The sequence below is a fragment of the Clinocottus analis genome, unplaced genomic scaffold, assembly GCF_023055335.1.
Source record: "Clinocottus analis isolate CAN_PGR_092001 unplaced genomic scaffold, fCliAna1.0.p SCAF_17, whole genome shotgun sequence".
NCBI lineage: Eukaryota > Metazoa > Chordata > Actinopteri > Perciformes > Cottidae > Clinocottus > Clinocottus analis.
In genome coordinates, this window is record NW_027175898.1 from 14,777,196 (window position 1) to 14,805,108 (window position 27,913).

Sequence of the window (27,913 nt, forward strand, 5' to 3'; positions counted from 1 at the left end):
ATTTACTACTTGTATTTACTCATCATTACTCATATCATATCCACAAAATATCCACACATAGTATCAATAAATACATTTCCAGCAGCTATTTCCCTCTGCTCTGACGTCACTTCCTGCTTTTGAAAATGGCGAATGGCAACATTAGAGTCGGTGGATGAGTTGTGTTTTGGTGCATGTGAGCCGGATTATCTGGAGCTGCCGGGAGCTGAACGCGCTTCTGGAGCCGCGATAGGAAGCAGATCCGCTCGCTGGAGGCTCTCAACGTAAATCTGCTCGTTTTTGTAGTGAAAACAATAGAAACAAATACGTAACCACACAGCTGGAAAGTGTTGTCATCTTGTAACGCAACACAGTGTTCATGCGTTGATGCCTTCTGCGGACCAACTAAGCAGAGAGCACATTAAAAAGAAACTGTTATTATTGGTCAACCAGCATGTAAATAAACAATCAGCTGGCGCTCTGGCTCTACGTAAGCCTCGTTAGCGGTGACGTCATCTTTCGTTGGAAATAGTTGTATTGCTTTGAGAGATATTTACCATTTAAACAGACAGCTTGATCCTGGATCTGGCAAAGTCCCTGTGGTGGAAACGAGCTAACAGCTCAGTTGAACGGTTGTAAATAGCTGCTGTTCAAATGAATTCATTTGCTTTGTGTGCAGAGTGTAAGCATGAGCAGCCGAAGAAAGAGGGCCCCCCCTGTGAGGGTGGACGAAGACGCCAAGAAGAAGTTGAGCTGGAACATGTTGGACGACCGCAAGAACGAGGAGCTCTGGGGGGACGACCAGACGCCGGCCTGCTCTGTTCCTCCGGCTGGCTCTCCTCCCGGCAGCTCCCTCCTCTCAGGCGGCCGGGACGCCGTGGAGGCCGCCGGCGTCGGCTCCTGCTCTGTGCCCTTTGCAGAGGAACTTCCCGGCACGTCGGCGGACACCGCCGCCGCCTCGGCCTCCCTCGCCCTCGCCGTGCAGCCGGACGCGGCGCGGGGCCACGCCTGGGAGGCGCTCATCGGGGAGTTCACCGTCCGGCCGGCTCGGCTCCCGGCGGACTGCGAGCGGAGGGCGTTCGTGCTCCACAGGACGGGGCACCGGCTCTGCCTCAGCTACAGCAGCAGCAGCCGTGGTGATGGTGGTGATGATGATGATGGTGATGGTGGGAGCTCAGGGCCGCAGAGGCCCGAGGAGGAGGACGCCTGCACGGCGGAGTGCAGCCTCCGCGTGATCTCCCTGGAGGACCTGGACTGGCTGCAGAAGAGGAGGGTGGTGCAGCTCTGCCACCGGGCCACAGAGGGGTCGGTCAAGGTACGGAGGGATTTCAGAGGGGATGGGATGAAAACGACGACGCGTTACTTCACTGTCTTCATCGCCAGATGAACTGAGGATTCACTGCATTTGTGTTAGTGCGGTATGTGTGTGTGACAGCGTTTCTCCCATCAGCTGTGTGTGTGTGTGTGTGTGTCTGCATCCGGCAGGTGGGGATTTATTTGCTGGAAACTGCGCTCGGGAAGCCGGAGTTCCTCAGCGAGGGAAACGCTCGGATGAAGAAGGCAAATCAACTGATGCAGAGGCTGATGGAGTATTTCTACGATTTCATTATCCCCGGTGAGAGTCTGGTGTGTGACGTTTGAACGCTCGCATGCGCGTCCACTTTCTCCCTGAACTGATCCCTCTGCTGTGTTTTCCATGTGGAAGTCGTGGAGAACGAGGAGGAGGAGGAGGAGGAGGAATGCGACACGGACCTGGAGAGGCAAAACGTGGAGGAGCTCTACGATCACGTCCGGCATCAGCACCAGAGAGGGAGCCGGGAGGCGACCTATGACCTCCAGCACAAGGCTCTCATCCCCGTTCTCAGACCCTATCAGAGCCAGGCCGTCAACTGGATGCTGAGGAGAGAGAAATACAGGAACACCTCACCTAAAGGTACTCTCTTCTTGTCCGGTGCGACAGCACACTGCTGTCAGGAGAAGGTTAGGATGGTTTTGCACTTAACGGCAAATCCGGCACATTCTTTACTGCCAACCTTTTCCACCCAAAGTCCTCTGAATCTGGAGTCTTGAACCTGGAAAGGTGGATTTAGTAGCACTTCCTCGACCAGTGAGCTGCGTCAATGCTTTCCATTTCTTCGCAGAGCAACTTCTGCATTTCCTCTGGAGGGAGGTGATCACTTTGTGCGGAAAGAAGTTGTTCTACAACCCGTTTACCGGCTGGTAAGAATGTGAATGTTTAAACAGGTCAGTTCACTGAAATCTCAAAAAAAAACAACAACAACATATTTTTGATCTTACCACCAGATCAATCTGCCCAGGCAGATATTTTCAGGTTCATGTGTTGAGGATTGAACACATAGAAGGTGTCACGACATCTCAAAAGCTCAGCACATAAAACCAGAAAATATCTGCATGGATGGATACCATCAGAGGTAATTTGGAAAGTATGTCTTTCTGAATTTGACTAAACTGACGCTGTCATTTGCTCTTTCGGCATATATATTTTTATCTTCTTTTTTTTTGACATTTTGTGATACATTTTAAGTATTTTTTTCGTTCTTTTATTTTCCAGCCTCATCCGAGAGTTCCCCCTGGCGGGTGTGGAGTGGCCCGGTGGGATCTTGGCGGATGAAATGGGGCTGGGAAAGACGGTGGAGGTTCTGGCTCTCATCCTGTTTCACACCCGGCAGGACGTGCAGCAGGAGGCGCTCACCCTGCCCCTGGTGAGCATCCAGCCACAGCTAAAAATAACAAGTTCACCTCATTTCACTCTCTTTACCTTCACTGCATTAACATATTAACATACAATGTAGGATTACGACTATTACGACTGCTCTGTTTATTCTAATGTACTCCGTATAGACGGCGTCATTGTGAAAATTGCGTAATTGTTTTTTTTTTCTCTTTTGGTCTTGCAGGGAAAATCTGTAAATTATTTCGTGCCTCCTCCTCCTCTCGAGAGGAAGAAAGTTATCCGCTGCAAGTCTGAAGTTCAGCCTAAGATGAAACTGTCCTTCCCGAGTACGTCCTCCCAGACATCACGGCTTTTATTTCCACCGCAGTGTGATTTTTAAATAATTCAAAAGGAATCTGGTTATTTTTGGTTGCAGCCGTGCGCGTCATGCTCCTCACCGCCATCAAGGAGATGAGATCCGGCAAAGGCGCCTCCGTCAACGCCGTCTTCACCTACATCCGCGCCACGTACGGTTACGACCTCCTCAAGAACCGCAACCACGTCAAGAAGATGCTGGCCAAGCTCATCGACGAAGGCCTGGTCGACCGGGTCAAAGGTCGCGGCCTGGCCGGGTCCTTCAAACTGGGAAAGAAGTACAAAGAAACCAAGAAGACGTCGGCGGGAGCGTCCAAGTCTGTAAGAACAAACGCGTCTTCAAGGTGGATTTGTGTCTTTATTACGCGAGCAAATTTCTTGTTTGTAGGTAAATTATCTGACTACAAATCCCAAATCTTTGCTCTCAAATGAAAACAATTGCTCTAAAAAAATCAACAACTGTGCTTCCAAAAAGAAAATCTGTGCTCTTAATCCCAAAAGTTACAGGTTTTGGACGTAGTGGGCGGGACATGCGCTGCTGAATGAGGCAGAAGTTTCTATTGGTTTCTATTTAGAGCGTTTTTTTTTTTGTGTGTTGACATTTGTTTTAAAGCGTATATTAAGCAAACATCTTTCATTTGAGAGCAAATATTTGGGATTTGCAGTCAGATAATCTACTTAAAAACAAGAGATTTGCTCGCGTTCTAAAGACTCAAATCTACCTTCACACATTTGAAGCTGCAAATATGACTCCAGTTTGTGCTGGTGAACTTTTTTTATCTTGTTCTTTCTTCGGCAGAACTCCAAAAACACCGAGAGCGCGCCCAGGAAAATGTTTCAGAGGCGAGCGAAGGAGAAAGCGGAAGCGGCTCTGCACAACTCTCTGCTCACTGACGATCAAAGAGAGCAGTACTCGCCGGAAACAACGGAGGGGCGGGATGAAAGCCCGAACGAGGGAGCGGATCAGTCGGGGGACGGGCGGGACGCGTCCGCCGCGGCCTCGCGGATGTCTCCGGATAAAAGGGACCGTGAGGCACCGGGCTCGCCGATAGTCGGGGACCCCCGTGAAGAAAGGGGAGCCGCTCCTCCGCCTGAAGAACCCCCGACCCGAGCGTCCGCCGTCCCGTTCAACACCCCGGACTACCGCTTCGAGTGCATCTGCGGCGAGCTGGGCCTCGTGGACTACAAGGCCCGCGTCCAGTGTCTGAACTGCCAGCTGTGGCAGCACGCCGACTGCGTGAACTACAAAGAGGAAAGCCTCCGGACCACGCCCTTCTACTGCCCACACTGCCTCGTGGCCATGAAGCCCGTCTCCACCGGCGCCACCCTCATCATCTCCCCGAGCTCCATCTGCCACCAGTGGGTGGAGGAGATCAACCGGCACATCAGGTCGTCCTCGCTGCGAGTGCTGGTGAGGGACGGAGACGAGGCAACGAGTCTCTGGGCGGACGCTTAGGCTACACATCAAAAACATCTTGGCAAATCCAGAGTCGGGATGTCTTAAAATGTCACTACAGCTACATATATTTATCGTTTAGATCATGGATGGTGGCCCTAAAAGAGTCATCTCTCTCACCCTGACACAAGCACCCAGTTAAGGAAATGTCAGCAGTTGACATGCACAAGCAATATGTATATATAGTAGGAATATAATTTAATTAGTTAATGCTTTTGCTAAACCTGGCACATTGACCGATAGCATTACGTACACACAGCCCTTCATCTCAAGTGTATATAATGTTATATATATGTATATTATATGAGGATTAAGGCAGATAAGTGGGATTTTTCCACCATTTTTTCTGCAGCAGATGCAGTGTTAACATTTTAAATTGTTCCAGCTATCCTTCTACACACAGAAGAGTTGTTTTTAAAGACTATAAATCAACTGCGAACGCTCCCTTCCTCGTCTCACCCGCTGTTCTCTTCGTCCTTTTCTCAAAGCATGTCCGCTGTCACATTTATAACATGCATTCTCTTGCACTAAAAGCCTTGAAGCACTTGGCTGATGTGTCCGCTCGTCTTCATTCGCAGGTTTATCAGGGTGTGAAGAAGCACGGGTTCATCCAGCCGCGCATGCTCGCCGAGCAGGACGTGGTCATCACCACCTACGACGTGCTGCGGTCGGAGCTCAACTACGTGGACATCCCCCACAGCAACAGCGAGGACGGACGGCGCTTCCGCAACCAGAAGCGCTACATGGCCATCCCCAGCCCCCTGGTGGCCGTGGAGTGGTGGCGCATCTGTCTGGACGAGGCGCAGATGGTGGAGTGTCCCACCGCCAAGGTGTTCGCCCTGATACCAGCTCGTAGTCTCACAGGTTGCATGTGCAGCGTGTGATGTGTTTAGTAACGCATTCCCTTTTTTTTTATGCTCCCGTCCGGCGTCAGGCTGCAGAAATGGCGCTCCGCCTCGCGTCCGTCAACCGCTGGTGCGTCAGTGGTACTCCTGTCCAGAGAGGCTTAGAAGGTAAACCCCCCCACCCCCCAAAAAAAAACATTACATAGAAGAAAAACACCACAATTATCAAAGCACGAGGCCCTGTGATGGATTTCCGAGTGTTTTTCTGCACAGATCTGTACGGCCTGGTGCTCTTCCTGGGAGTCGACCCGTACTGGGTGAAACACTGGTGGGTCCGGCTCCTGTACCGGCCGTACCGACGCGGGAACACGGAGCCGCTGTACAGCGTCATCGCTCAATTACTGTGGCGCTCGGCGAAGAAAGACGTCATCGATCAGGTAGTGCCACGTCATTCCTGTGTCATCGTCACTACGATGCCGATTTTAAAGAGGCGGAAAAATGTTAATGACGATGAAACAAAATGGTTAACTTCAGAAGATGTAGCTCAGGTTTTTATTGTTATGTTGTTGTAAGTTCACTTTTTTTTAACCAAATGTCGCTTTTCACTGACATCAGTATTACTTGTTATGCACAGTGTTCATACGGAAAACCTGGGAAAGTTTTTTAAATGTTTTTAAAAAATGTTCTGACATGGAAAAGTCCTTGAAAAAAAAAAAAAAAATCCCAAATATTTTTTTGTAAAAGTCCTGTAAATGTGTTTATATTCATGTGTTCATGTCGTTCATTTACGCCGAGTTTGAAATAATTAATATGCTTTTAAAAGAAATATAGGCAGGCGTACATACAGACATCTATATAAATGTTTATTCTTTTAATCAAACTATTGTCTCTTATTCATTTGTGTCATGTATACTTTGGGATTTTAAATACTACATTTTATCACTTTTTCAACAAAATGTTTATGGAAATTTTGGTTTAAAGTCATGGAAATCCATTGGTCTAAATGTGTATGAACCCTGTATGAACTCACTATCTATGACTGTTTATATATGTCTCTGTTCTTATTCTGTGATCCATCTGGCGCAATCATTTCAATCTGGATTAATTCAATCCCGTCTCCTCCAGATCCAGATCCCCCCTCAGACGGAGGAGGTGCACTGGCTCCACTTCTCCCCCGTGGAGGGTCACTTCTACCGCCGTCAGCACGAGGTCTGCTCCCGGGACGCTCTGGTCAAACTCAGGAAGATCTCCGACTGGAGCCTGAAGCTCGGCAGCCTGGACCGCCGCACCGTCCACACCATCCTGAGCCCGCTGCTGCGGCTGCGGCAGGCGTGCTGCCACCCGCAGGCCGTGAGGGGCGAGTTCCTGCCGCTGCAGAAAAGGTGAGGCGGCCGAAGAGAAGGCCCCTTTTTTATGTATCCGAAAAGCCAGCTGCAGCGGCTAATTAACAAGCGGGCTCGACTAATTAGAGCGTCGCATCATTAGCGGCGCCGTATCAATGACACAATGTGCTGTTGTGTTTATGTGTGATTTGCATGGCGGGGTGTGCTGAGTGGGTTTGTCTTCCCTCCCCTCTCCACAGCACCATGACAATGGAGGAGCTCCTGAAGTCCCTGCAGAAGAAATGTCGAGTGGAGTGCGAAGAAGCACACAGACAATTGGTGTGCGCGCTCAACGGGCTGGCCGGGATCCACATCATCAGAGGTATGAAACCCTTACACGTGGGAATCGGTTTCAAGCGGGGAAAAACACACAAGACACACAAGAGCTCGTCTCTGTGTTGTCGAGGCGTTTTTGCGCGGCGCGGCCGAGCACGCCGCCTCTCATTAGCCGACGGAGCGCGTTGAGTGTCACTTGTAACCGTTTCCTTCGCCAAACCTCCCGCAGACGAGTTCGTAGAGGCGACGGAGATGTATAGAGAAGTGCTGCGTTCGTCAGAGGAGCACAAAGGCCGCCTGAAAACCGACTCGCTGCAGGTACACGCCGCCTCGTCCTCTTGTTTGTGATTAACATATATCTCCATCGAGAGAAAAGAGCCTTTACGTTTTTTATTCTAATTAAGGACCATTATATTTTACAATGTATTTGTTCCTTTTCTGGTAAATTAGAGACTTCACGCGACCCACAATTTGGTGGAGCTGCTGAGCGCAAAGCATGCTGGGATACCTCCCACGCTGAGAGACGACCGGCTGAGCGAGGAGGTGACGCACACATGTTTCTCTCAGGCGGAACACATTTATTCCAGTAACAAATTTGATGATTTTAATAGTAAACCGTGTCCACTTCATTCAGTTTTTTCTGTAAAGAATGGCCTCTGTGCTTTTCTCTTTTAACGCCTCCGGTGTCTCTGCAGGCGGAGCAACTGCGACAGCACTACATGACCAAATACGACTCTGAGGTCGCAGACGCCCACCAGGCTCTGCAGCCGGTGCTCCAGAACATCAAGGAGCTGAAATGCAAAGTGAGAACTTATTACAAGGATGTACCAATAGATTGGGGATCATTTAATTTTAATATAAACTAGTATCGGCCTTAAACCTGAAATTAGACCTGATTTAGTGGAGTCGAATGCTAATATACTACTTTACTTTCACACTATAATAACTAGGAGGCAAATGCTGTTTTATTAAGTTTTATATTGATGTTTTTATTATATTCTCTATTCCCGACCATATCTGCATTGCTTTAGGTGCGTTAGCTCTCATTTAAAGTTAGTTTCTGATTAGTTGAATGACAATATTTAATCGGTAAAATTGCTTTTGTTTAGATTTGGGGTCCAGAGATGGTTTGATATTTACATTACATTTTACTTAGCTGTCGCTTTTATCCAAAGCGACGTACAATAAGTGCATTTCTTCAATGAAATCAAACTACATATGCGGTCAGTAACAGACATTTAAGTGCTACTGAAGTGCTGCTACTGCGCTACCTTCCTAATTCAAGGTGTAGTCGTGGTATTCAGACACTCTGAAGTCATCTTCACGGCATCTTTTCTGCATACGTGGCTGACCTTCTCCCTCAAGGTCAACCTGAAGACTCCCTGGTGGCTGGAAGTCATTGACAAATCAATCCGGTGCTCCAACGACGACGACCTGGTGTCCCGCATCAAGAACGAGCTGACGTCCAGCTACAAGCAACAAGCCAACAAGCTCACCATGGCAGACAAGTACAGTGGGAATCTGTTGGAAACCAGGCCGATAGCTCGTAGTTAGTCTTCGCATTTAAAAACAAAGCTGAACGTGTCGTCCTGCAGGTTCCGCGATGGCTGCGGTCTGCAGTTCCTCCTCACCACTCAAATGCAGGATCTCATGAAGTCGCAAAAGACCGTGCAAGACGCCGTGAAGAGCCTCGAGGGCCCGGCCTCCAAGAAAGTGATCGATGAGGTCACCATCTGTCACCTCCGGCCGATGAGGCTGCCACTCAATAAGTGAGACGTCGGCATTTTCTTCTCTTTTTTTTTTACTTAAAATGCACAAAATGTGATATTTCATGACTTCTTTTGAATGTTTAACACGTCTCAGCAACATGAAACTCTGCTTTTTATTTGTATTTATAACGTATATTCCTTTCTTGTCCTATTCTAGTTGTGTTTTTTGCAAGGCGGATGTACTTTTCATCGATTATGAGTCCAAGCTGTTTTCTCACACGTGAGTGCAACCATTTTTTTTTCAGATATTTGTCAAATTGCACGAGAGCTTTATTCGCTGATCTAATGTCAAAAAACCACCCAACAGGGTGAAGGGTCAGACGGCCATCTTTGAAGAAATGATTGAAGATGAGGAGGGGCTGATGGACGACCGCCTCCCGACCACCAGCCGAGGTCTGTGGGCCGCCAGCGAGACGGAGCGCTCCCTGAAAGCCGTCCTGTCCTTCGCCAAAGTGAAGCGCATGGACCCCGAGCTGGTGGAGGAGGGCAACACCTTCATGGAGCTGTTTGAGAACTGGAAGAAGGAATACAAGGCTGGCACACAAACTTATTACTTTTCAAGCGCAAAGTCAAAGTTTGCAGTAAAACATACAACCGTTGAGGAAAATAATGTCTCATTAGAGGTTTACAAACACATGACGGCACATTTTATAGCGTTTTTTCAATGTTTTTTTATGTTTGTGCACCGTTATAAATTGTAAAAAGGATCAAAATAGATCATAAGTTGTCAGAAAAAACATTATTAATCATTGAAAGATGTGTATTTACCAACAAATCCCCTGCACAGCGTCCCCCTGTTGGCTGTAAAGTAAAGTAAAATACATATTGCCCTTTTTTAAGTGCTAATATTAATGAGAGAAACTGACTCTGTGCTTTCAGGTGCTGCACGAGTACTGGATGGTGCTGAGGAACCACGTGTCGGCCATCGATGAGCTGGGCATGGCGACGGAGAGGCTTCGTGTGCGTCTGCCCGACGAGGCAAAGCCCAAAGTGCTGCACATCATCGAGCCGCACGAGGTCCGTTACAGACGAGGAAACATATTATTATTATTATGCATTATATCAACATGGTAATGGAAGTCCATCCTGTTTTAAAATGAACTTCAAACTGGTCAATTTTTATTTATATAGCCCAGTATCAAAAATCACTTCGAAAAATTGAACTTTAATGGGGAAAAAAATAGGATTTGGCAACAGAAATATTCCTGAAAACAGGAATATTGTGTTATTAGAGCTTGAGATTGTGTGTTTGCTCGTTTCATTTCCACTCCAAAACTTGATTTGCAGAGTTGTTTTGCATTGAAAACATTAATGTGAGATACCTTTTTGCTCCTAAATAATAATAAACCGTTCATGTAGGAATTAAAAGCTCAAGTCTAGACTCTGACGTATGGGATGTTTGTCCCTGTGTTCCCACGGATGTATTAATATTCTGCCTGAACTATCTGCGTTGCATCCCTGACCCGCTGCGCTGCAGGTGGAGCAGAACAGAGTCAAGCTGTTGAACGACCAGGCGGTGGCCAAGTCCCAGCTGCAGAAGAAGCTCGGGCAGTTTCTGTACCTCACAAACCTGGAGAAGGTAAACCTACGTTTGAACAGACAGACTTTGTCTGCCGGCTCGTTCAGAGACTTCACCTCAAACGTTGTGACGCACACGTTCTCCTCTGCTGCAGTCGCAGGACAAGTCGACCGGAGGCCTGAACCCAGAGCCGTGTCCCATCTGCGCCCGGCCGCTGGGACAAGAGGTGAGCGCTGACTCGCTTTCCAGATTTTTAAACGTCTGAGTCTCCTTGTATCCGTGTTTTATGCGACACACTGCTGGAGCTGCAGTACTATCTCGTCTGAAGCGTTTATATTTACTGTACTTTATTATTTAGCATTGTGTACGAAACAATTCATTGATGGTAAAGACAAAAATGCTGCTGCATCCATGGAAGATTTCCCTTTTTTTTAGCTTTCGATTGCTTCATATAAATATATAAAAAAACTCTATTTAAGGCGTTAAATTGATTGGCTCCAAGCAATACGTGCAATATCCAGTACATTTAAGTACTTTTATACACATTTTTATTCCATCTGTATATTTAATACTCTTCTTACTGTTTCATTTTTAATTGTTTTATTACTGTTGTACTTGATTTTTTATCTTTATTTACTTGTGCGCAGTGCTCCTGTAATCCTGTAATTTCCCCACTGAGGGACTTTTAACGGATTATCTTATCTTATCTTTAGTGGCGTCCTACAAAGCCCTCAGCGGCTCGAGCGTTGCCTTCAAGAGCGTCCGTTACTTCTGTGTTTATCTTTAAAAGTCAACTGACAGCACGGTTTGAAATCCATATTTGACAGTTTAATGACTTCTCCGCCTCTCTTCCTTCCCCCCAGTGGGCGGTGCTGATCTGCGGCCACTGCTTCTGCAACGAGTGCATCTCCATCATCGTGGAGCAGTACAGCGTGGGCTCCAGGCGCCGCGCCATCAAGTGCGCCATCTGCAGGCAGACCACGTCGCACGCCGAGATCTCCTACGTCTTCACCACCCAGTCGTCCAGTCAGGACCAGGACACGCCGGTCACGGTCGGTCCAAAAAGTGGCTCCATCGCACTCCGAACGTGGCACTTACGGGATTACGCTCTGATTCACGTTCCTCCATCGTGATTTACCGTGGCCACTTTTTCTTACATTAACTCCATTGTGTGCATGTCCTCCTCCTGTGTTTGGACAGGGAAGCCACTCGACCAAAGTCGAGGCGGTGGTGAGAACACTGAAGAAGATTCAAGTGGCCGACCCCGGGGCCAAGTGTCTCGTCTTCTCCACGGTAACTGAACAAACTCTGCCCGGCGGGGGTTTGCTTTGAGGATATCGGAGCTTGGTTTCTGACTCGGGTTGCGTCTGGTTTCTCTCCTGCACAGTGGCTGTGTGTCCTGGACATCATTGCCAAGGCTCTGTTCGACAACAACATGGAGTTCTCGCAAATCAACGGGATTCACAAATTCCAGGTTTTTACATTTTCATTGGAAACATTTAAAAAAAAAAAAATGCACATCGCACCACATAGTTGCTTTTCCGTTCAACGTGCTGCACCAGGTTTAGTTTACTACTTAACGGTATATATATGTATATATGTATATATATATATAAATATATGAGTAAAATACAACCTCCTTCCTGGACATAATCCTCACATCTGCAACTCATATTGATCACAGATTTTCTGGAGGTTCCCCTCTGAAACTAAGATGTAAAAAGTCTAAAAGATGTGTGAAACATTGGGGGGTTTAACACTGAGAACTCACGAGACATCTCCTGCATCTTGAGCTCAAATTCGGAGCTCGCCGCAAACCATTGGCCCGCTTGTAACTTGGCTTTACGCCCGACTTCTATTCCCTCAGGAGAATCTGTGCTCCTTCAAGTACGAAGAGAAGATCAACATCCTCCTCCTCCCCCTCCACACCGGCTCCAACGGCCTGAACATCATCGAGGCGACTCACGTGTTGCTGGTGGAGCCGATCCTCAACCCCGCCCACGAGCTGCAAGCCATCGGCAGAGTGCACCGGATCGGACAAACCAAGTAAATCATGACGACGACGCTTTAAATCTACACAAACCTTTTTCTAAATACTCAAAAAGGAACTTTTCCCTCAGTTTAGACGATGGTTTCCATATTCGTTGGTGTTTTTGGAGGCGTTATGGCTTCAATCATGGCCGTCACCTGCACAGTATTTAATGTAATGTCATACGTGTTACATGTCATACGTGTGTTGGACATTTTGTGTCATTTCGGTTGTCGTCTCCGTCCGCCAGGCCGACGTTTGTTCACAGATTCCTCATCAAATCCACCATTGAAGAGAGGATGCAGGCGATGCTGAAGACCGCGGACAAAAGGTACGAATAACCAACAGATTGCACTTTTCACATTCTCATATTTAAAACCGATGAAGTCACAGGCGGACCGGAGGTGCTGATATTAGTTTTTATTCGAATCCTAGTCACACCAGCACAACCATGAAGCACTCGGAGGCGGCCGTGCTGACCGTCGCCGACCTGGCGGACCTGTTTACTGAAGACGCAGAACACCTGGAGTGACTGTGAACACCTGGAGTGACTCTGAACACCTGGAGTGACTCTGAACACCTGGAGTGACTGTGAACACCTGGAGGAGGATCACCTGCTGAGGACACGCAGGCCAAGAGAGCGCCCGCTCTCCTCTGAAGAACTCTGATTTTGCACATTCAACTTTTTTTTCTTTTTTTTTTAAATATAAAAAAAAAAAACAGCTTGAAGTTATCAAATACATTCCTGAAAAATATCTATATTTTATCAGACCACTGACAGGTGATTCCATGTCTTTTAATTGTAATGTAGTCTTTAATCTCTTTTTGGAGTATGTGTGTATTTGGATCACTCGTCATAGTCGTAACTTAATGATTCAGTCACGTTTGACTCGACTGAACAGTATCGTTTGCTACTGTTATGTTTTATGCATTTATATACGACTTCAGTCCAAGTTTAGTGGGGATTGGAGGAACTCTTATGCGCTGATTTGAGGTTCCTTCACAGCGATCAGGAAATAAACATCTGCTGATGACAAAACGACGACCTGTGACGAGCGGCTCTTTTTGTTTTTGCTGCTTTTTTTATTGTGGTTTCATCTTGTGTTTGTGTAGAGATGGAAGCAGAAAGGAAGCCATTGAGCTCAACTCTCTTTTTACAAGTGAAGAAGTCGGAGACTGCAGCAGGATTTTCTTCTGCCAGACGATCTTCTTCAAGCTATTTGTCTGCCTGAACAATGCCGGACAAGTCAGCCGGACACTTATTTGCAAAGGAAAACAACAAAAAAAGCCCAAGATTTAGTGTCTCGGAGACTAATCTTGTAAATTAAACTCATAAAAGTCAGAAAGAGACTTTTTTCTGCCACATTATCTCATGTATTTCTTATATTACCACTTCTAAATCGTCTGGACAACTTGAAGAGCGATGTGGCTGTTTTACTGCGATTCTCCTGTTGCAAAGCTTTTTCTTCTTCTTTATTTTGGGTGATGAAAATAATGTTTCCGTTCGTGTGTTTGCTTGCTCCACGAGCATTTTATGGTCTCTTCCGCCACACACACACACACACACACACACACTCACACACTCGCAGGTCTTTTGGCATCGTGACTGAATTGCCCTCGACTCGTAATTGCTTTCTTCTCGTCCGACTGACTGGGATTCCCGCACCAGTAAAGATTTTTAAAATGTCCCCCAGACAAAAGGACGTAGACGACAAAGAGGGCCGCCCCCCCCCCCGTCCCGTTGTTCCTCTTCACATGGTTACCAGACCCCGTTGTCGCTCCCTGTAGGACGAATCGGCTGGAAGATGTTTACCAATAGGACATCGGCGCAGTAGGCGGTGACATGCGTGTTACCTTGGACTCCCCTCGGTCGCCTCTATTCATGTGTGGAATCTCATTGTTGGGGCGCACATCATTCAGGCGGGTGTTTTAAGGCCGGGACGGAGGCTCCTAATTCATCAGAGCTGTGTTTTGGAGGGTTGGCGTATGAGGGAGAGAGGGAGAGAGAGAGAGAGAGAGAGTACTACGTCTTGTGGTGACAGCGAGCTTTTCGGGTGAATAGTCCCCGGGAGGTTTTTACAGAGCGTCGGGGAGAGGGCCAAATAGGTAGTGGCGTGGCTGAGCTGAGAGACCCTGGAAGATGGCACCTGCCAGTTTGCTTTTTGCTGCCTGGTTACTGCTCACCATGAGGACGGTCACCTCGGCAGTGTATCTGGAGCCGGAGGAGGAGGAGGGTGAGCTCGCGCTGCACATCACACGCCCGGGAAAAGCAAGTGTCAAGGGTCACAAAAAAGTGGGGAGGGAAGCGTTCATTCATCAGGTCATTAGAGAGCAATTTTTTTCATATTGATGATTGTCGGTTTAACAGTTTACCTGGCTTTTTTTTTTTAAAAAGTGATAATTTATTGCTTCAGGTCAAGTAAAAACACTTATAGATTATCTCACTACAGCAGCAGGATGATTGGGAATTTGATATTTACCAGGAGATAAAGAGATATTGAAATAAGACATTCACAAGTAAAAGTCCTGTATTCAAACTCTTTAATCACAAATACAGAAGTATGAAGAATAAAAGTACTCTTTAGGCATAATTATGATGCATAATTATGCATGAATGTGTAAGTGGCATCATGAGCTGTTTAACTACAGGTTTACTATTGCTAGTTTCATCTCATGTTTATAAAATCCTATTTGTAAAGTAACTTACTGAATAGTGTACTGGAGTGGAAGTATAATGTCACAGAACATGGAAATATCACCGTACTTTACTTGACTTTACTTTCCAACACTGACAGTTTGATATCAATGTCTGGCCTTTATGTGTAAAACCTGCAGATTGAGTATCAACATGTAATAATACACAAAGTAAATATAAATATGCTTACCTTAGAGGGGAGATGGATGGAGCTCAAAGTTTAAAAAAAAATCAACATCTCTTGATGTGAAATAAATGTGTTTAGTGTGAGATGAAACCTGTTCTCTTCTGTCTGTTAGAGCTCAACGACACCGTGATTTGTACCAACGACCACATGGAGGTTGCTATTCCCAGTTCCTTTTTCCTCAACAAAATGCCTCCAGTTTACGTGAGCGAGCATCAACGACACTTATTTCACTGATTGTCTAATATATCTGTGTTGTGATTTTGATTATTTCTTTATTGTTTGTTTAGGTTTGGGATTTGCACTTAAATGATCCGGACTGCCGCGGCGTTGAGGTGGGAGACGACTACGTTTTCAGCATCAAGACCAACCTCTCCGACTGTGGAACGATAATGGTATTCACCTTCTTCTTCATCATTCACCTTCTTCTTCTTCTTCGGCTCTAAAAAGTCTTTGAGACAGTCTCAGTCCGGCCATGTCGACGGGAGTCAAACTGTCCAACTAATCAAATATTACACGTGAACTCAGACATTTAAAACAACTCTTAACAAAAGCTGAAGACAAACTACTCTCGGTATCTCCATTATTGACAACATTAAGACCTACCCGTCCTCATAAATCAACTATTTTACGACGTCTGAGGTTGTCGTGGAAACTGGGCCCCCAATCACTGCCAGAAAAAAACCCTACTTTAGTTGATTTATTGCACTTTACATAACAGTAAAAGATGACTTGAATAAGACCAGACACTTTTCTGCTGTGGCTGAGGCTCTGTGTTCAGACGGGGGTGATGGAAGTAGAATAAGACGCATAGAGAAAGGCACAAACTCAGAGCCCAGACAGAAAGGAGAGGAGAGAAAAGAAAAGAGGGGGTGCATGTCAAGAAAGAAGGGCGGCGTTGTTCCTCTTCCATCAGCTGCAGGACCGCATTCAAAGCAGCGAGGGGACCCGGATCAGGATTTACATGGAAATGATGATGAGTTGATGTTAACTGAATAGAAAGAGCCGTAAATCATTTGGCCAACTAGCCTCCTTGATTATTTCAATTAAGACACTCGTGGATTTTGGGGTAAAAGGGTAAATCCCTACTTCAGCACACGAGTGTCCTTGAATTACTCGCCAGGAATGCGTGACGTTTTTTTGTTCCTCGTAAAGAAAGCAAAAGGTTAACGCAGCTTTTCAACCCAGGAGGACATCTCCCAGTGCTCCACCTCAGCGGTTTAACGAGGTTTCTTCGCACAGCGGCCGAGGAAGAGGAAGAGGGAAAGATGGTCTGTCGCTAAAGGAGAAGAATGCCAGAGCTGTCAATCTTGTTTTCACCTTGAAACTTTTTAAACCGCGCTGTCAGGAGAAGAAATGAAGGAGTTGTTGGGTTTAAAAGGTCGGGCGTTTTTTATTGAAACGTTTCAGCCACAGTTCTGCGGGCCGTCAGGTCGCCCGGTTAGAAGTGCAGGTGAGGATCTGTTGCTCGCTACAGAGACCTGTCCGTGCTCATAGTGGGGGGGTTGTGTGTTTACTGAGCGGCAGTAAAAGACGTCTCAGACGTTGGAGCGGCTCAGAGGCCTTCCTCCGTCTGCACTCGGCCTGAGCCCCGAGGAGCCTGGGACACGACCTTTTACACCAGGTTTTACCACCTTTACCTACGGTACCTCTTGAGCCGTTTCACTCACATTTACATTGTGTGAAAGGATGATGAGCAGAAAAAGGATATTTTGCAGCTATGTGCATCTTAAATGTGTCGTTTTCCCCTTCCAACGACATTCACATGACCTTGCTTACAGTTGAAAATAATTAATGAGCAACTGTTTTAATATTCAATCGTTCTGAGTTTGCAAAAGTGAGAATTTGCTGCTTTTCTCTGTCTTACATTGTAGTAATGAACAAAAAAGACTATTTATACTATCTTGGGCTCTTGAAAATGACAATGCGCATTTATTTTTTTTAAACTTTCTTTTTGATGTTTTACAAACCAAAGATTTCTTCATGAATAAAGAAAAATAACTGGTGGATTCATTAATAATGAAGATAACTGTGAGTTGCAGCCTTTAGCTCTGCACTGCTGTCCAAGTCAGTAATGTCATCATCCATCTCTTTATCCTGGGATGCTGAAGCCGACACAATCCTTTAAAATCAATCAGTCGGTCCATCGAGAACATTAAACCGATGATATTTAATGTGTTTATTTGTATGAGCTAACAGCTGATCTTCCTGGGCTCCTTTTGATACTTGATTGTCATTAAAAAACATTTTTTAAGCAATGATTCCAGTCGTGCGTTCTCTAATATGAGGATTTGCAGCTTTTCTAAATTATTTTATTAAATTAAACTAAATTAAATATATTTGTGTTTTGGGGCGTCAGACCAACTGAACCATTTGAGGATGTCACCTCGGGTTTTAGGATATTGTGAATTTTCATTGCTTTCTAACAACGCACATAAATCAAACGAATAACAACTTAAACAAAGCAGTTAATCAATAACGAATTAGGAATTTGTTCCGAAAAAACCCGCTCACTCGAATAAGCACGGTTCACTGCCCAGTTTATTGTGACGTAAGAGGAATTAAAAGCGTTGAAAGTCGCTGCTGTGTGATGTTTGGCCACTCGCTACAGGAGTGTAGGTCAGTGGGTCACCGCCAGCATTGTTGAGCTGCCTGCGGGTCTGAATTAAATGAAACGTGTAAGGAGAGACGGCCTCTTGATATCGGATACCTGCTTCCCTTTCACTGAACATCCGCTCCAGATTTCTGCAGTGATTCACACACAAAAATAGCGTCGTGGATATCTATTCTGGAATTGGCAAAAGGGGAAAAAATAAATGCAGAAATGTTTTGCATTTAGCAAATACAATGCGTCTCACTTGATTATTTTAAGTGTCGTTGTGTCTTACTCTCCTCAGGCCTCTGATGATACACACATCATGTTCATAAACACGATACACAACAACGATACAGACGTTATAACGAGGAACTACATCAACATAACGTTTGTGTGCCGCTACCCCGTAAACTACCTGGTCCAACAGCCCAAAGGTGAAAACATGATTCGAGTTGACGTCAGGTAAGTGTTCACTTTGACTTTAATCTACTCCCGAATGTTTGTTTTTTTATTATTGGGAGTTTTTAAACGCGGCGCTCCTTTTTTAATCCTCCGTCTACCTGCAGGACCATCACTTTGAACACAGAGGACGGGAACTTCTCCGTGTCGATGTTACTGTACAAAGACGAGGCGTTCGAGGACAGATGGACCACGGTGCCGTCGCTCACGCTGGACGACGACATCTTCGTGAAAGTCTTCATGGTAAAATCACCTCGAGTGATACTATGGAGTATTAATATATTACCAAATAATTCAACTGAACATTGAGCGGATAATTGTGCACAATTTAGTCACATAGATCAATAGTTGGTGATTTGGATGGCATGCCATGAAGGAAAAACACTACCAACAGCTATTTTTGGAGTAGATTAAGCAAGTTGTTACACAATGTTAAGCAATTGGTTGTGGGTGTTCTTAGCAATGGTGGAAATCCAACCCTCGACCCATGAGCAGATAGTAATGTGAGCGCTGCCCCTCCACTCCTCTGTGTTGTTTTAACATCTTGGTACAGTCTACAGCTGTTGTTTACTTTCTATGTGTCAGTTTCTTGCCCAGTAAGTAAAGAATGACTCAACACTTTCTGTGCCCACAGATACCGGCTCACCTGACGCTGCGTATGGAGAGATGCTGGGCGACGCCGACCAGCGATCCATACAGTAATATTCAGTACACCTTCATCCGAGACAGGTAGACCCCCAGCACAGTTCAGACACAAGGAGATTTCTTATTTAATGAGAGCAAATATGAAGCGTATCATAGCATAATGGCCCGCTCTTTTCCATTTGCCATGTTGCATCAGTAAAAAGTATGAAAACAGGTTGAGATATTTTGCATTTGTGATGTTGAAACCTGCTTATGGCATGTGTGTGATTTCTCCACACACACACACCTCTAAGTCCTCTTACAGGAGCACTTTTGAAATCTGAAATAAGAGAATTTGTTCCTCGAGGAGTTGGCCAGACTCTCCCAGAGCCCGGTCATGTGACTCCTGTCTGAGAGGCCACGTGCATTTCACTTCAACAGCTGTGCATGTCCTTGACAACCCTGCAGTATTTGGAACTGTAAGCAACAGCAGGGCAATGAAATGCACGAGGGGGGGAAAAAAAATACAACTTTTTCTCACAGCGTGTTGAATCACATGGATAGTATTTACTATATTTACAACTCATCAGAGTTGAAATCTGTTCCTTGTCTTTATTTTTAAAGTGCAGCGTTTCATTCTCACTAACACCTCCCGGACTTCTTTGTCTCCCTTTCCCCCCGTAGCTGCCCGGTGTTGTCGAACGAGCAGACCCTCACTGTGCTGAGGAACGGCCAGGGCCCGGAGGCCACGTTCAGGATACAAATGTTCAAGTTTGTCGGCGGCTCTTACACCAACGTCTTCCTCCACTGCAACGTTCAGATCTGCCACAACACCCCGGGGCTGTGTCAGCCTGTGAGTGAGCTCCTGCAACCCCCCCATTCCTCAAACTGGTAGTCAGAGGCCAGTTGAGACAAGTAGCCTGCTATATGTGCAGCTTATGTCCTTAATATAGACCCCCATTGGCCCAGAATTGTTTTGCAGCCATATGATCTTCTGTCGCGAAGCTCCAAGTCCTAATTTGAAATGTGCACTGCTTAACATCGAGACTCGTGTTTCTCTGTTTTTATTTGCCAAACAGAACTGTTCGAGTGAAGTTGAATTAATCAGGACACGCAGAGACATCCCCCTGTCCCACACAGTGTCTTATGGACCCATCAGACGACTACTTAACAGCGACAAGCCCAGTCTGGGTATGTTTATTTCGTCTCCATATCATATGGATCTCTGAGCTTTAGCTTTTGAGTCTTTAAAAAGCCTAAAGATTCTAGATAAGTGCGTGCAATTCATATGCAAAGTGTGGTTCCACCTGTGTCCTTTCCTGTGTAGACGCAGGCAGATTCCCTCACGTGGAGACTTTTGTCCTCGGAGGGCTGCTGGTCGTCTTGCTGCTGATCACGGTCGTGTTCGGGAGGCTGTGGCTTCGCTCTCGGCGTTTCTACCCGGCGCGCGAGGCGCAGCTCACTCTGTCCAACATCCACCACGTCTCAGAGGTGGCCTCGTGAATCAGAGGATCACAGATCTTTTTGATCAAATAAAATGAACACACACAAACGCATCAGCATGTAAAAAAAATACAAACACATGTACAGGTGTGATTTATAACTAATAATGAAAATCTTGCATACATTTCTTTATAGAATTAATTTCCTGCGTTGTAAGAAATCAGCATAAAAGAATCTCTCTCAAGTGTTGTCTCAATTGTTATTTTTCCAGTGGTGAAAAAGTGTATATTTAAGTACACAAGCACCATTTTGAGGTACTTTTTTGGAGTATTTCTATTTAATGCAACTTTGTACTTCTGCTTTACTACATTTCAGAGAGAAATATTGTTATTTTTACTCCACCACAGGTTACTATGCATCGAGATACAATCCAATGTGCTTATACAACAATAGCATTACAAAATTAAATATGATAGTTTCACAGGGGAGTACTTTCTAGTATTAACTAATGAGTAATTAGGTTTTAAAATGCATTACTTTTACTTGTGATGGGAGAATATCTGGTTATATTTTGACTTCTCATTGTAAAAAAAAATCCCATTTAAAAAGTCCAAAAACAACCGTTTGTCTCAATACTTTTACGTGTGTACTTGGCTGTTTTCAAAAGGGATTAAATAATGATATCTGCTAATGGATTACACATGAACATTGAATAGTTACAGGACAAGGAATGTGGGATTGACAAATGTTCGTGCTCACGAAGGAACATGTCATCCAGTGCAACAGTAGTGTGTTTATTAGTTTTTGTAGAGGAGCTTAGTGTCAGAGGAATATGCTTCATCATGCTTTGGCTACACAAACAAGTTCATCAACCACCATTTTTACCCTGCAACTCATTTGAATTGCCTGGCAAGAGTCTGCAGCCATAAATAAAACCGCACAGGGACATTTCACGAGTGATTAAATGTAAAACTGTCCTCGGGGTATTCCCCACTCTCGTATATTTCAGTGCCCTTTCATGGGTCAAAACCTAACGGCTTGTCCGCTTTGCGTGATGACGTAGCGCGGCGACGTGCCCCTTCCAGCAGGAGGGAGAGAGAGAGCGCAACACAAACGCCGACTCGGGAGCAGCGAAAAGGGGGGAGACTCACTCACACAACAGCCGGAGAAGAACCAGCCGCAGCCGGTTCACGTCACAACAAGATCTGGACGACACGTTTGTGTGTAGCTTTAGTTGACGTCGCGGATATAAAGTAGAGAAGTGTTGATTAAATACATCCGGGGAACCCCCCGTAACTCGGGTAAGTAGTTTTCTTTAAAAAAAAAAAAAAAAGGGACCAGCTAACTGAGGAAGCTAGCGAAGTTTAGCCGCTAACCGCTAACTGTCTGCTGCCATGTTTTTGTTGTTCTTTTGTTTAACTTGCACAAAGTTTGTTGACTTGTGAACTCGCGCGATTCCCCCAGTGGGTCAGTTGTCATAGAAACCACTTATTACAGTAAAGCAGAGCGTTGCGACGTCGTAGCTGCGCAGAATAAACTCTGTTATAATAGTTAGAGCCGGTTGTTTGTGTTTGTTTGCTAACTTGCTTACGTAATTTCTAACAAGATGTTGCTCGTCATGGCTGCAAATACTTCCAACAATGCAGGAGTTATGTTGTTATTGTGGGGTCTTTAAATTAATGTTAGAGAGCCATTTGTTATCCTGCAAATCAGTTCACACAAGTAACACCAGCTAAACGATTCAGGAGGTATTTTACTGCATTTCAACATCTTCAGCAATCTCCAGTTCTCAGAGCCGAAAGGTCAAGGGTTGGTGGGGGGTCAGGCTGGCTCTCTAAAATCCTGGACGAACCGGTTTTTAAATCACGAAACCTAAGGAGGGGTGAAAGATTACAAAACAGCCTTCATGTTTAGTAAACACGCAGAGAAAGAACACGTGTGGGACTTAGTTACACAATAGTTTGAGGCTGTGGGACCTCTTGCGTTATGTGGTTTGCAATAAAGTTCATGGGATCATGTAACGCCAAGCTGGCCGCTGTTTCTTCTAACCTTTGGATGTTATGATGACTTGTATTTAGTTTCTCGTGTCTAGACTTGTGAAATAAGTATGTAATTGTTGACTTCTCAGGGCAAGGAGCAAATAGCGAGCAGAAATGGAGGGTCTGCACTCCCACTGCCTTAAATGCATCAAAAGAAGATGCATGGTGAGACCGGAGACGGGCGTTTGCTGCAACCTCATCTGCTGTCCACTCGTCTGCGGGGCGGTTTTTCACTCGTGCAAACTGGAGGAACACCGTCTCCTGTGTCCGTATGAACGGCTGCCGTGCCTCAACAGTGTGTTCGGCTGCCCGTTCACCATTGCGAGGATCAGAATGGCGAAACACCTCGCGACGTGCCCGGCGAGTATAGTGTGTTGTACCATGGAGTGGAATCGCTGGCCCGTGAGCTACTCGGATCGCAAGTCCTACGAAAACTTGAGCAAAGACGTCGACGAGGTGGAGCAGCTAGACATGGCCTTGGCTCTGCAGGATCAGAGGATGCTGTTGGAGTCCCTGAAGGTCACGACCACCGTGTCAAGAAATGGAGATAAGGAAGTCGATGAAAGGGACAAAATGGCCACGGCGTCAAGTCTGCCGGAGGCCGTGTTGGGTAATGTAACGGTGGAAATGGAAGAGGAGCCCTATAGTGGGTTGTATAGAGCCTCTGTGGAGACGAGCAGAAGTTTAGCAGCGGCCTTGGACATCCTCAGTAACGGCAAGGATATCGAAGTAATTGTTGAAAATTTAAATGGCGAAAGGACTGATAGGAATGGAGCACTCCACAATGGAGAAAATGGAGATAGTTGTAATGTTTATGTCGCGGAGGGTGTGAAGAATGTAGATATGCAGGAGAGCGACTCTGATTCAGAGTGTGAGCTCGGCGCGGTGGGTGGAGTGGACCGCGCGGTCGGGACGGACGGACAAGAAGATGACGTCAGCTGGGCCGAAGAAAGTGATTTTGTGGAGTTGTTTTTTGAAGAGAAGGAAAACATCACAGAGGAGCCGATAAATGACTCCAACCTCGTCTGGCCGCAGAGGCCTCAGAATTACATGCCGGTTGTAGCACTGCAACCTCCCGTGCTACAACAAGCGCCGATTCCACGTCCGATGCCATTCCTGCTGTCTGAACATGTGAGGAATAACTTCTTACAGCAGTTACCCACTGAACTCAGGTATAGGTGTTTGGAGCGTAAACTACAGAGTGTGGAAGTGCTCCGAGGAATAAGCATGTTTACATTTAACGGACGCCGGGCTCTGCTGTCCGACCCTTACTTGTTTCGAGCGAAGATGGAAGACAAATCGGTGGACACGTCCGACCTGGAAGTGGCAGACGACCCAATGGGCCTCCACGGCATCGATCTCATCACGGCAGCGTTGCTCTTTTGCCTCGGCGACTCCCCGGGAGGCCGGGGGATCTCCGACAGCAGGTTTGTCGACGGCTACCACATCGACTTCGGGACCCAGACGTTCTCCTTCCCGTCGGCCATTCTCGCAACCAACACGATGGTGGGCGACATCGCGTCGGCCTCCGCCTGCGACCACGCCAGCCCGCAGCTCTCCAATCCGAGCCCCTTCCACACTCTCAGACTGGACCTGGTGCTCGAGTGTGTGGCTCGATACCAAACGAAGCAGCGCTCCATGTTCACGTTTGTGTGTGGGCAGCTATTCCGGCGGGATGAGTTTTCCTCTCATTTCAAAAATGTCCACGGGGATATTCACGCCGGACTCAACGGCTGGATGGAGCAGCGCTGCCCCTTGGCCTACTACGGATGCACCTACTCCCAAAGACGATTCTGTCCGTCTGTGCAGGGCTTCAGAGTCATCCACGACAGGCACCTCGGCTCATTCGGGGTTCAGCCGGGTTTGCCATTGCAACCCGGGGACGACCGTCCGAGAAAACCCTGTCGCTTTGGCTCGTTCTACGATCAATTCAGCGGTCTGCCGTTCGAAGTGTTGCAGCATGTAGCGACCTTCCTGGACAGCTACAGCTTGTGCCAACTGTCCAGAGTGTCCCGCGCCATGAGGGATGTGTGCGCCAGTCTGCTCCAAATGCGCGGCATGGTCGTCCTCCTCTGGGAGAAGACGCGGCGCGCCGACGGGTCTTCATCATGGCAGATCACCGACAAGGTTGGTACTTTTTTTTTTTCTTCCTTCTATTCTTTGGAGGAACTAGGTTACACCTGTAGAGTCACACAGCATGAGAAGTGGTTGACCTGTTGACCTTTCGTTTTTCGTTCAGGTGTGGCGATTCAGCACAGCTTTCGGCACAGTCAACGAGTGGAAGTTTGCCAACATCGCCAGCATGGCCGACCACCTCAAGAAGTGCCCGTTCAACCAGATTTCTCGTCGGGAGGAGGCGATCCCTCTGCCCTGCATGTGCTTCACCAGAGAGCTCACGAAGGAGGGGAGGTGTTTACGCTCAGTTCTCAAACCAGTAGCATAAGTGGTTCTGAAAAAAAGGACTTTTGAGACCATTAGAACTCAATTACACGTGTGTTTTCCCTCTCAGTGTTTACAGACATAAGCCGCCTCAAAAACAATACTCCTGGTTGAGCATTTTAAACAGTTTGTCCTTTGCGCCACAGTTAAAATAATCCTCACTCCCCTAAATAAGGCAAAGCCGGTGGCGGGCTGATCAGAGGCCGACGTGCTGCAATCACAGATCAGGACTGTAAACAAGCCTATTAAATGCTCGCCTTGTATTTCCTCCCTTTTATGGATTCATTAAAGTTCTACTCTGACGTATTGAAAAGAACCAGGTGTTTTGATGTAGATTTTTGTATTTTTATATCAAAAAGTCATTACTGAGGTAAGAGTCGTCATGAGGTTGTTCTGAACACCTCCAGTGAGATTTACACCGTACCGGTATCTTGCACGGTTGTACATCTTATCCTGATACCACGAGTGACCACGTGCGCTCGGCTTAGCGCGCGTAGATTTCCTGGCTTTTGTTCTACATTTCTAAAGATCTGACCAAAACATCTGTGGTGGGCCACTTTACCGGATCGTCTTCCCTGTGGGTGTTGATTTTTTTCATTCACCAGCATAAGCACGTTGCCGTCTTCATGTTTGGTGGTTGTTGTTTTTTAAATGTGGCGTGGTTTGGCACGTCATAGCAGCAACAAAAGGTGCTCCATCTTCCTTCGAGAGTCACCTCTGACTAACAGGGCTCAGGTGAGAGGTGAAGTAACACTATTCACCGGCCAAATGGTGCAAAACATTTTCAGCTGTGGTTGGCTTGTGGTTTGTCTGTTCTACCAGCTACTTTGAACCAGCGATTGTTTGTAGGTTTTATACCAAAAAAAACAACAAAAATGTAGCAAATAAAACAATGAATGTACTCCGTGAATATAAGGATCCATCAGTGACTGTGGTCAGACCTCATAAAAACCCTGCCGGCCAGGTGTTAAACTAAAAACGGGCACACGCTTCCGTCCAGTAACGAACGTCACTAACTGTGTTCATGTTCATTATTTATCATGGTTGTATGTTTTTGCGTCTCAGGGTTGAAGCATGAAGCTTTGTCGCGCTGTGTGCGTGTGCGTGTGCGTGTGTGTGTTCAGCAGAATTAGCTGAGAACGACTCGTCAGCTGCTTGAGTATTACGGGGTCTGAGGAGACCCGACTGGTGTACCGCTCAGTATTCTACATTTACATAACTGTGTGTGTTGCACTGCCGGACGAACGTTCGTCCTCCGCCGTCGGCGTCGCGTTTAGAACCGAGAAACCGAAATAAGCAGCGGAAATGCCGCGTGAACGTTCTATGAAGCGATCAGACTTGAACACCGTGTTATATACATTTGTTTTGGATTTTAGAAAAACACGGTCTAGAGGAACTGAAGACATTTTGCTCATTTATGTAAAAGCTTTTTTTTGTTTGAAAATGTCACAGAAAAAGTGAGGTTACTGCTAAAAAAGTCATAATCCTTTAAAGGAATTTGTGTGATTGTTTTTAAAAAAAATATTTTGGAAGTTTGATATAAAAAAAAGTGACGACAGAACCAAGTTGTCTTTTTACTCTAATAAATCCCAATCCATTTTTTGGTTCATTTCTTTTTGTACTGGTACTTTTATTTTGGAAAAAAAATAATTTGCGCGTGTATTGTCAGCATTTGTATTTGATTTTTGCACATGAAGGCGTGTACTGTAACATTTTTAATATAATGCTAAGGAGGTTCTCTTTGCCAAAGCAGACAGAATTTCACTCCCTCGTGTTTTGCATGAGAGTTTGACGTCTTTGGAAGATCTTCATCAGTTCAACTCCAAACGCATTCGTACAGATTATCTCTCAGGCATCAGTTTAGTACATTTTCTTAATAACTTTTTTAAAAACTTGTGTCATAATGAACCTCGGCCAGATCTGAGCACGTGCCCTCAGTCTTCAGGTTTAGTGGAGTTGAATGAATGACTAAAATAAATTAGTCTTCAGCTCTTTTGAGGTTCAACAATAAAAAATAAAATGCATTTAATCTGCAGCACATCACTTTTGTTGTTTGTTTTTTAGTAATGCATTGCAGGCACTTTGTTTTCACTCCTGCTGAATTGTGTTTTTCACCACATAATACCAGCCTCATTTGTTTGACCTTTGGAGCATTTTAATAAAGAGGATCTCTGTTTATAAATGTTGTTTAAGTTTGTTTGTTATAGCTCACCTGTGTCCAACAAAAGTTTTACATCTGACATAAGTGTTAACAGTAGAAATTGTTGAAAGGTAGCCGTGCGCACTTTCAAATATTTAGGTTAGGTACAAGATAAACTATTTAATTGAAGGAAAAAGTAGTCGCACACTCGTTCAAGCTCGCAAAACTTTGACCAAATGCATGGCAGCAAAATTTAATAAATAATTTTAAAATAAAATATCAATACGTAACAAGACCATACAGATGAAGTTGGCGTTTTAGGGACTTTAATATATTTTAATGTTTCCATAAAAATCATACTTGTGCTGTGTGCATTGTGTGTTCTACCTGTTCACCACCAGATGGCGCCAGATCCACACAATAAGGACGAGCAGGATACTGTGAAGACAGAAATGTTAGTCAACATCCTCCTCTGTGATAAACCAGCTCGTGACTTGGTTTTGTTTCATTTTAACATAAATACAGTACAGAGCCTGATGAATATGATAAAGGAGCAGTGCGTTTTAAAACAGAATATACAGATATATTCACGTGTAATCGAGTGACAACAATTGGCATTTCATTTAAATTGTTTATAACTAACTAGTTATACCAATTGAAATGAATGGCCAAAGGGGTCTTGTGGTTTTGACGATCACAACTCAACAACCACGTTTTGTTGTGTTGGAAGTCCTGTCAGTCAAGACATGAGGAATGCATTAAAGTTTTTTTACACACTTGGACCAGATTATGCATTTACATATTGATTTTAACGCCAAAAATATGCTACATTATTAAAATATTTACCCCCAAATCATTATTGCAAATGAAAACACGATGTCATAATCTTACCTGGTGGCAGGTAGTAGTTTAGTTGTATCAGTTTTGTGGCGTTTCCTCTCCCGGGACCTGAACCTCAATGGCTTGATTGCTAATTGTCTGCAGGTGTGT

The 27,913-nt window shown here is 45.6% G+C and overlaps 4 protein-coding genes across 6 annotated transcripts; all 4 read left to right on the top strand.

The window, feature by feature from the left end:
• The first annotated feature begins 127 nt into the window (after positions 1-127).
• shprh (SNF2 histone linker PHD RING helicase) lies at positions 128-13,346 on the top strand. Of its 3 annotated transcripts, XM_068580884.1 has the most exons (30): positions 128-263; positions 659-1,294; positions 1,465-1,594; positions 1,685-1,912; positions 2,121-2,199; positions 2,552-2,702; positions 2,898-3,000; positions 3,090-3,349; positions 3,828-4,439; positions 5,063-5,314; positions 5,419-5,497; positions 5,603-5,766; positions 6,455-6,711; positions 6,912-7,033; positions 7,217-7,305; positions 7,438-7,530; positions 7,683-7,790; positions 8,353-8,495; positions 8,583-8,756; positions 8,914-8,976; positions 9,064-9,289; positions 9,636-9,773; positions 10,234-10,335; positions 10,430-10,501; positions 11,139-11,327; positions 11,476-11,568; positions 11,663-11,749; positions 12,143-12,321; positions 12,555-12,635; positions 12,740-13,346. In XM_068580884.1, the coding sequence occupies exons 2-30, from the start codon at positions 668-670 to the stop codon at positions 12,834-12,836; spliced, it is 4,998 nt and encodes a 1,665-aa protein (XP_068436985.1). In that variant the 5' UTR covers positions 128-263; positions 659-667; the 3' UTR covers positions 12,837-13,346. The 3 variants fall into 3 exon arrangements, with proteins under 3 accessions (XP_068436985.1, XP_068436987.1, XP_068436986.1); XM_068580886.1 differs by lacking the exons at positions 128-263; positions 659-1,294; positions 1,465-1,594; positions 1,685-1,912 and having other exon boundaries at positions 2,153-2,223; XM_068580885.1 differs by lacking the exons at positions 128-263; positions 659-1,294; positions 1,465-1,594; positions 1,685-1,912; positions 2,121-2,199 and adding an exon at positions 2,283-2,411.
• A 528-nt stretch (positions 13,347-13,874) lies between these two features.
• LOC137787835 (alpha-tectorin-like) lies at positions 13,875-18,737 on the top strand. Its single transcript, XM_068580573.1, has 6 exons — positions 13,875-14,538; positions 15,299-15,387; positions 15,474-15,578; positions 18,081-18,241; positions 18,346-18,481; positions 18,699-18,737. The coding sequence occupies exons 1-6, from the start codon at positions 14,445-14,447 to the stop codon at positions 18,735-18,737; spliced, it is 624 nt and encodes a 207-aa protein (XP_068436674.1). The 5' UTR covers positions 13,875-14,444.
• Positions 18,738-18,889: 152 nt separating this feature from the next.
• LOC137788060 (pancreatic secretory granule membrane major glycoprotein GP2-like) lies at positions 18,890-20,478 on the top strand. The gene is made up of 4 exons (XM_068580876.1): positions 18,890-18,967; positions 19,547-19,715; positions 19,942-20,053; positions 20,190-20,478. Exons 1-4 carry the CDS (start codon positions 18,897-18,899, stop codon positions 20,363-20,365), a joined length of 528 nt encoding a protein of 175 aa, XP_068436977.1. The 5' UTR covers positions 18,890-18,896; the 3' UTR covers positions 20,366-20,478.
• A 907-nt stretch (positions 20,479-21,385) lies between these two features.
• On the top strand, positions 21,386-25,099 carry fbxo30a (F-box protein 30a). Its single transcript, XM_068580875.1, has 3 exons — positions 21,386-21,606; positions 22,434-24,471; positions 24,584-25,099. Exons 2-3 carry the CDS (start codon positions 22,459-22,461, stop codon positions 24,785-24,787), a joined length of 2,217 nt encoding a protein of 738 aa, XP_068436976.1. The 5' UTR covers positions 21,386-21,606; positions 22,434-22,458; the 3' UTR covers positions 24,788-25,099.
• The last annotated feature ends 2,814 nt before the right edge of the window (positions 25,100-27,913 follow it).

Bases quoted from the DNA above. Each gene is read 5' to 3' on its own strand.
- shprh (XM_068580884.1), top strand. From the start codon at position 668: ATGAGCAGCCGAAGAAAGAGGGCCCCCCCTGTGAGGGTGGACGAAGAC. The intron at 4,440-5,062 runs GTGAGGGACGGA...CTTCATTCGCAG, and splicing joins CGTCCTCGCTGCGAGTGCTG to GTTTATCAGGGTGTGAAGAA. The intron at 7,306-7,437 runs GTACACGCCGCC...CTGGTAAATTAG, and splicing joins TGAAAACCGACTCGCTGCAG to AGACTTCACGCGACCCACAA.
- LOC137787835 (XM_068580573.1), top strand. From the start codon at position 14,445: ATGGCACCTGCCAGTTTGCTTTTTGCTGCCTGGTTACTGCTCACCATG. The intron at 15,388-15,473 runs GTGAGCGAGCAT...TTGTTTGTTTAG, and splicing joins ACAAAATGCCTCCAGTTTAC to GTTTGGGATTTGCACTTAAA. The intron at 18,482-18,698 runs GTAAAATCACCT...GGGTGTTCTTAG, and splicing joins TCTTCGTGAAAGTCTTCATG to CAATGGTGGAAATCCAACCC.
- LOC137788060 (XM_068580876.1), top strand. From the start codon at position 18,897: ATGGAGAGATGCTGGGCGACGCCGACCAGCGATCCATACAGTAATATT. The intron at 19,716-19,941 runs GTGAGTGAGCTC...TTTGCCAAACAG, and splicing joins CCCCGGGGCTGTGTCAGCCT to AACTGTTCGAGTGAAGTTGA. The intron at 20,054-20,189 runs GTATGTTTATTT...TTTCCTGTGTAG, and splicing joins CAGCGACAAGCCCAGTCTGG to ACGCAGGCAGATTCCCTCAC.
- fbxo30a (XM_068580875.1), top strand. From the start codon at position 22,459: ATGGAGGGTCTGCACTCCCACTGCCTTAAATGCATCAAAAGAAGATGC. The intron at 24,472-24,583 runs GTTGGTACTTTT...TTTTTCGTTCAG, and splicing joins CATGGCAGATCACCGACAAG to GTGTGGCGATTCAGCACAGC.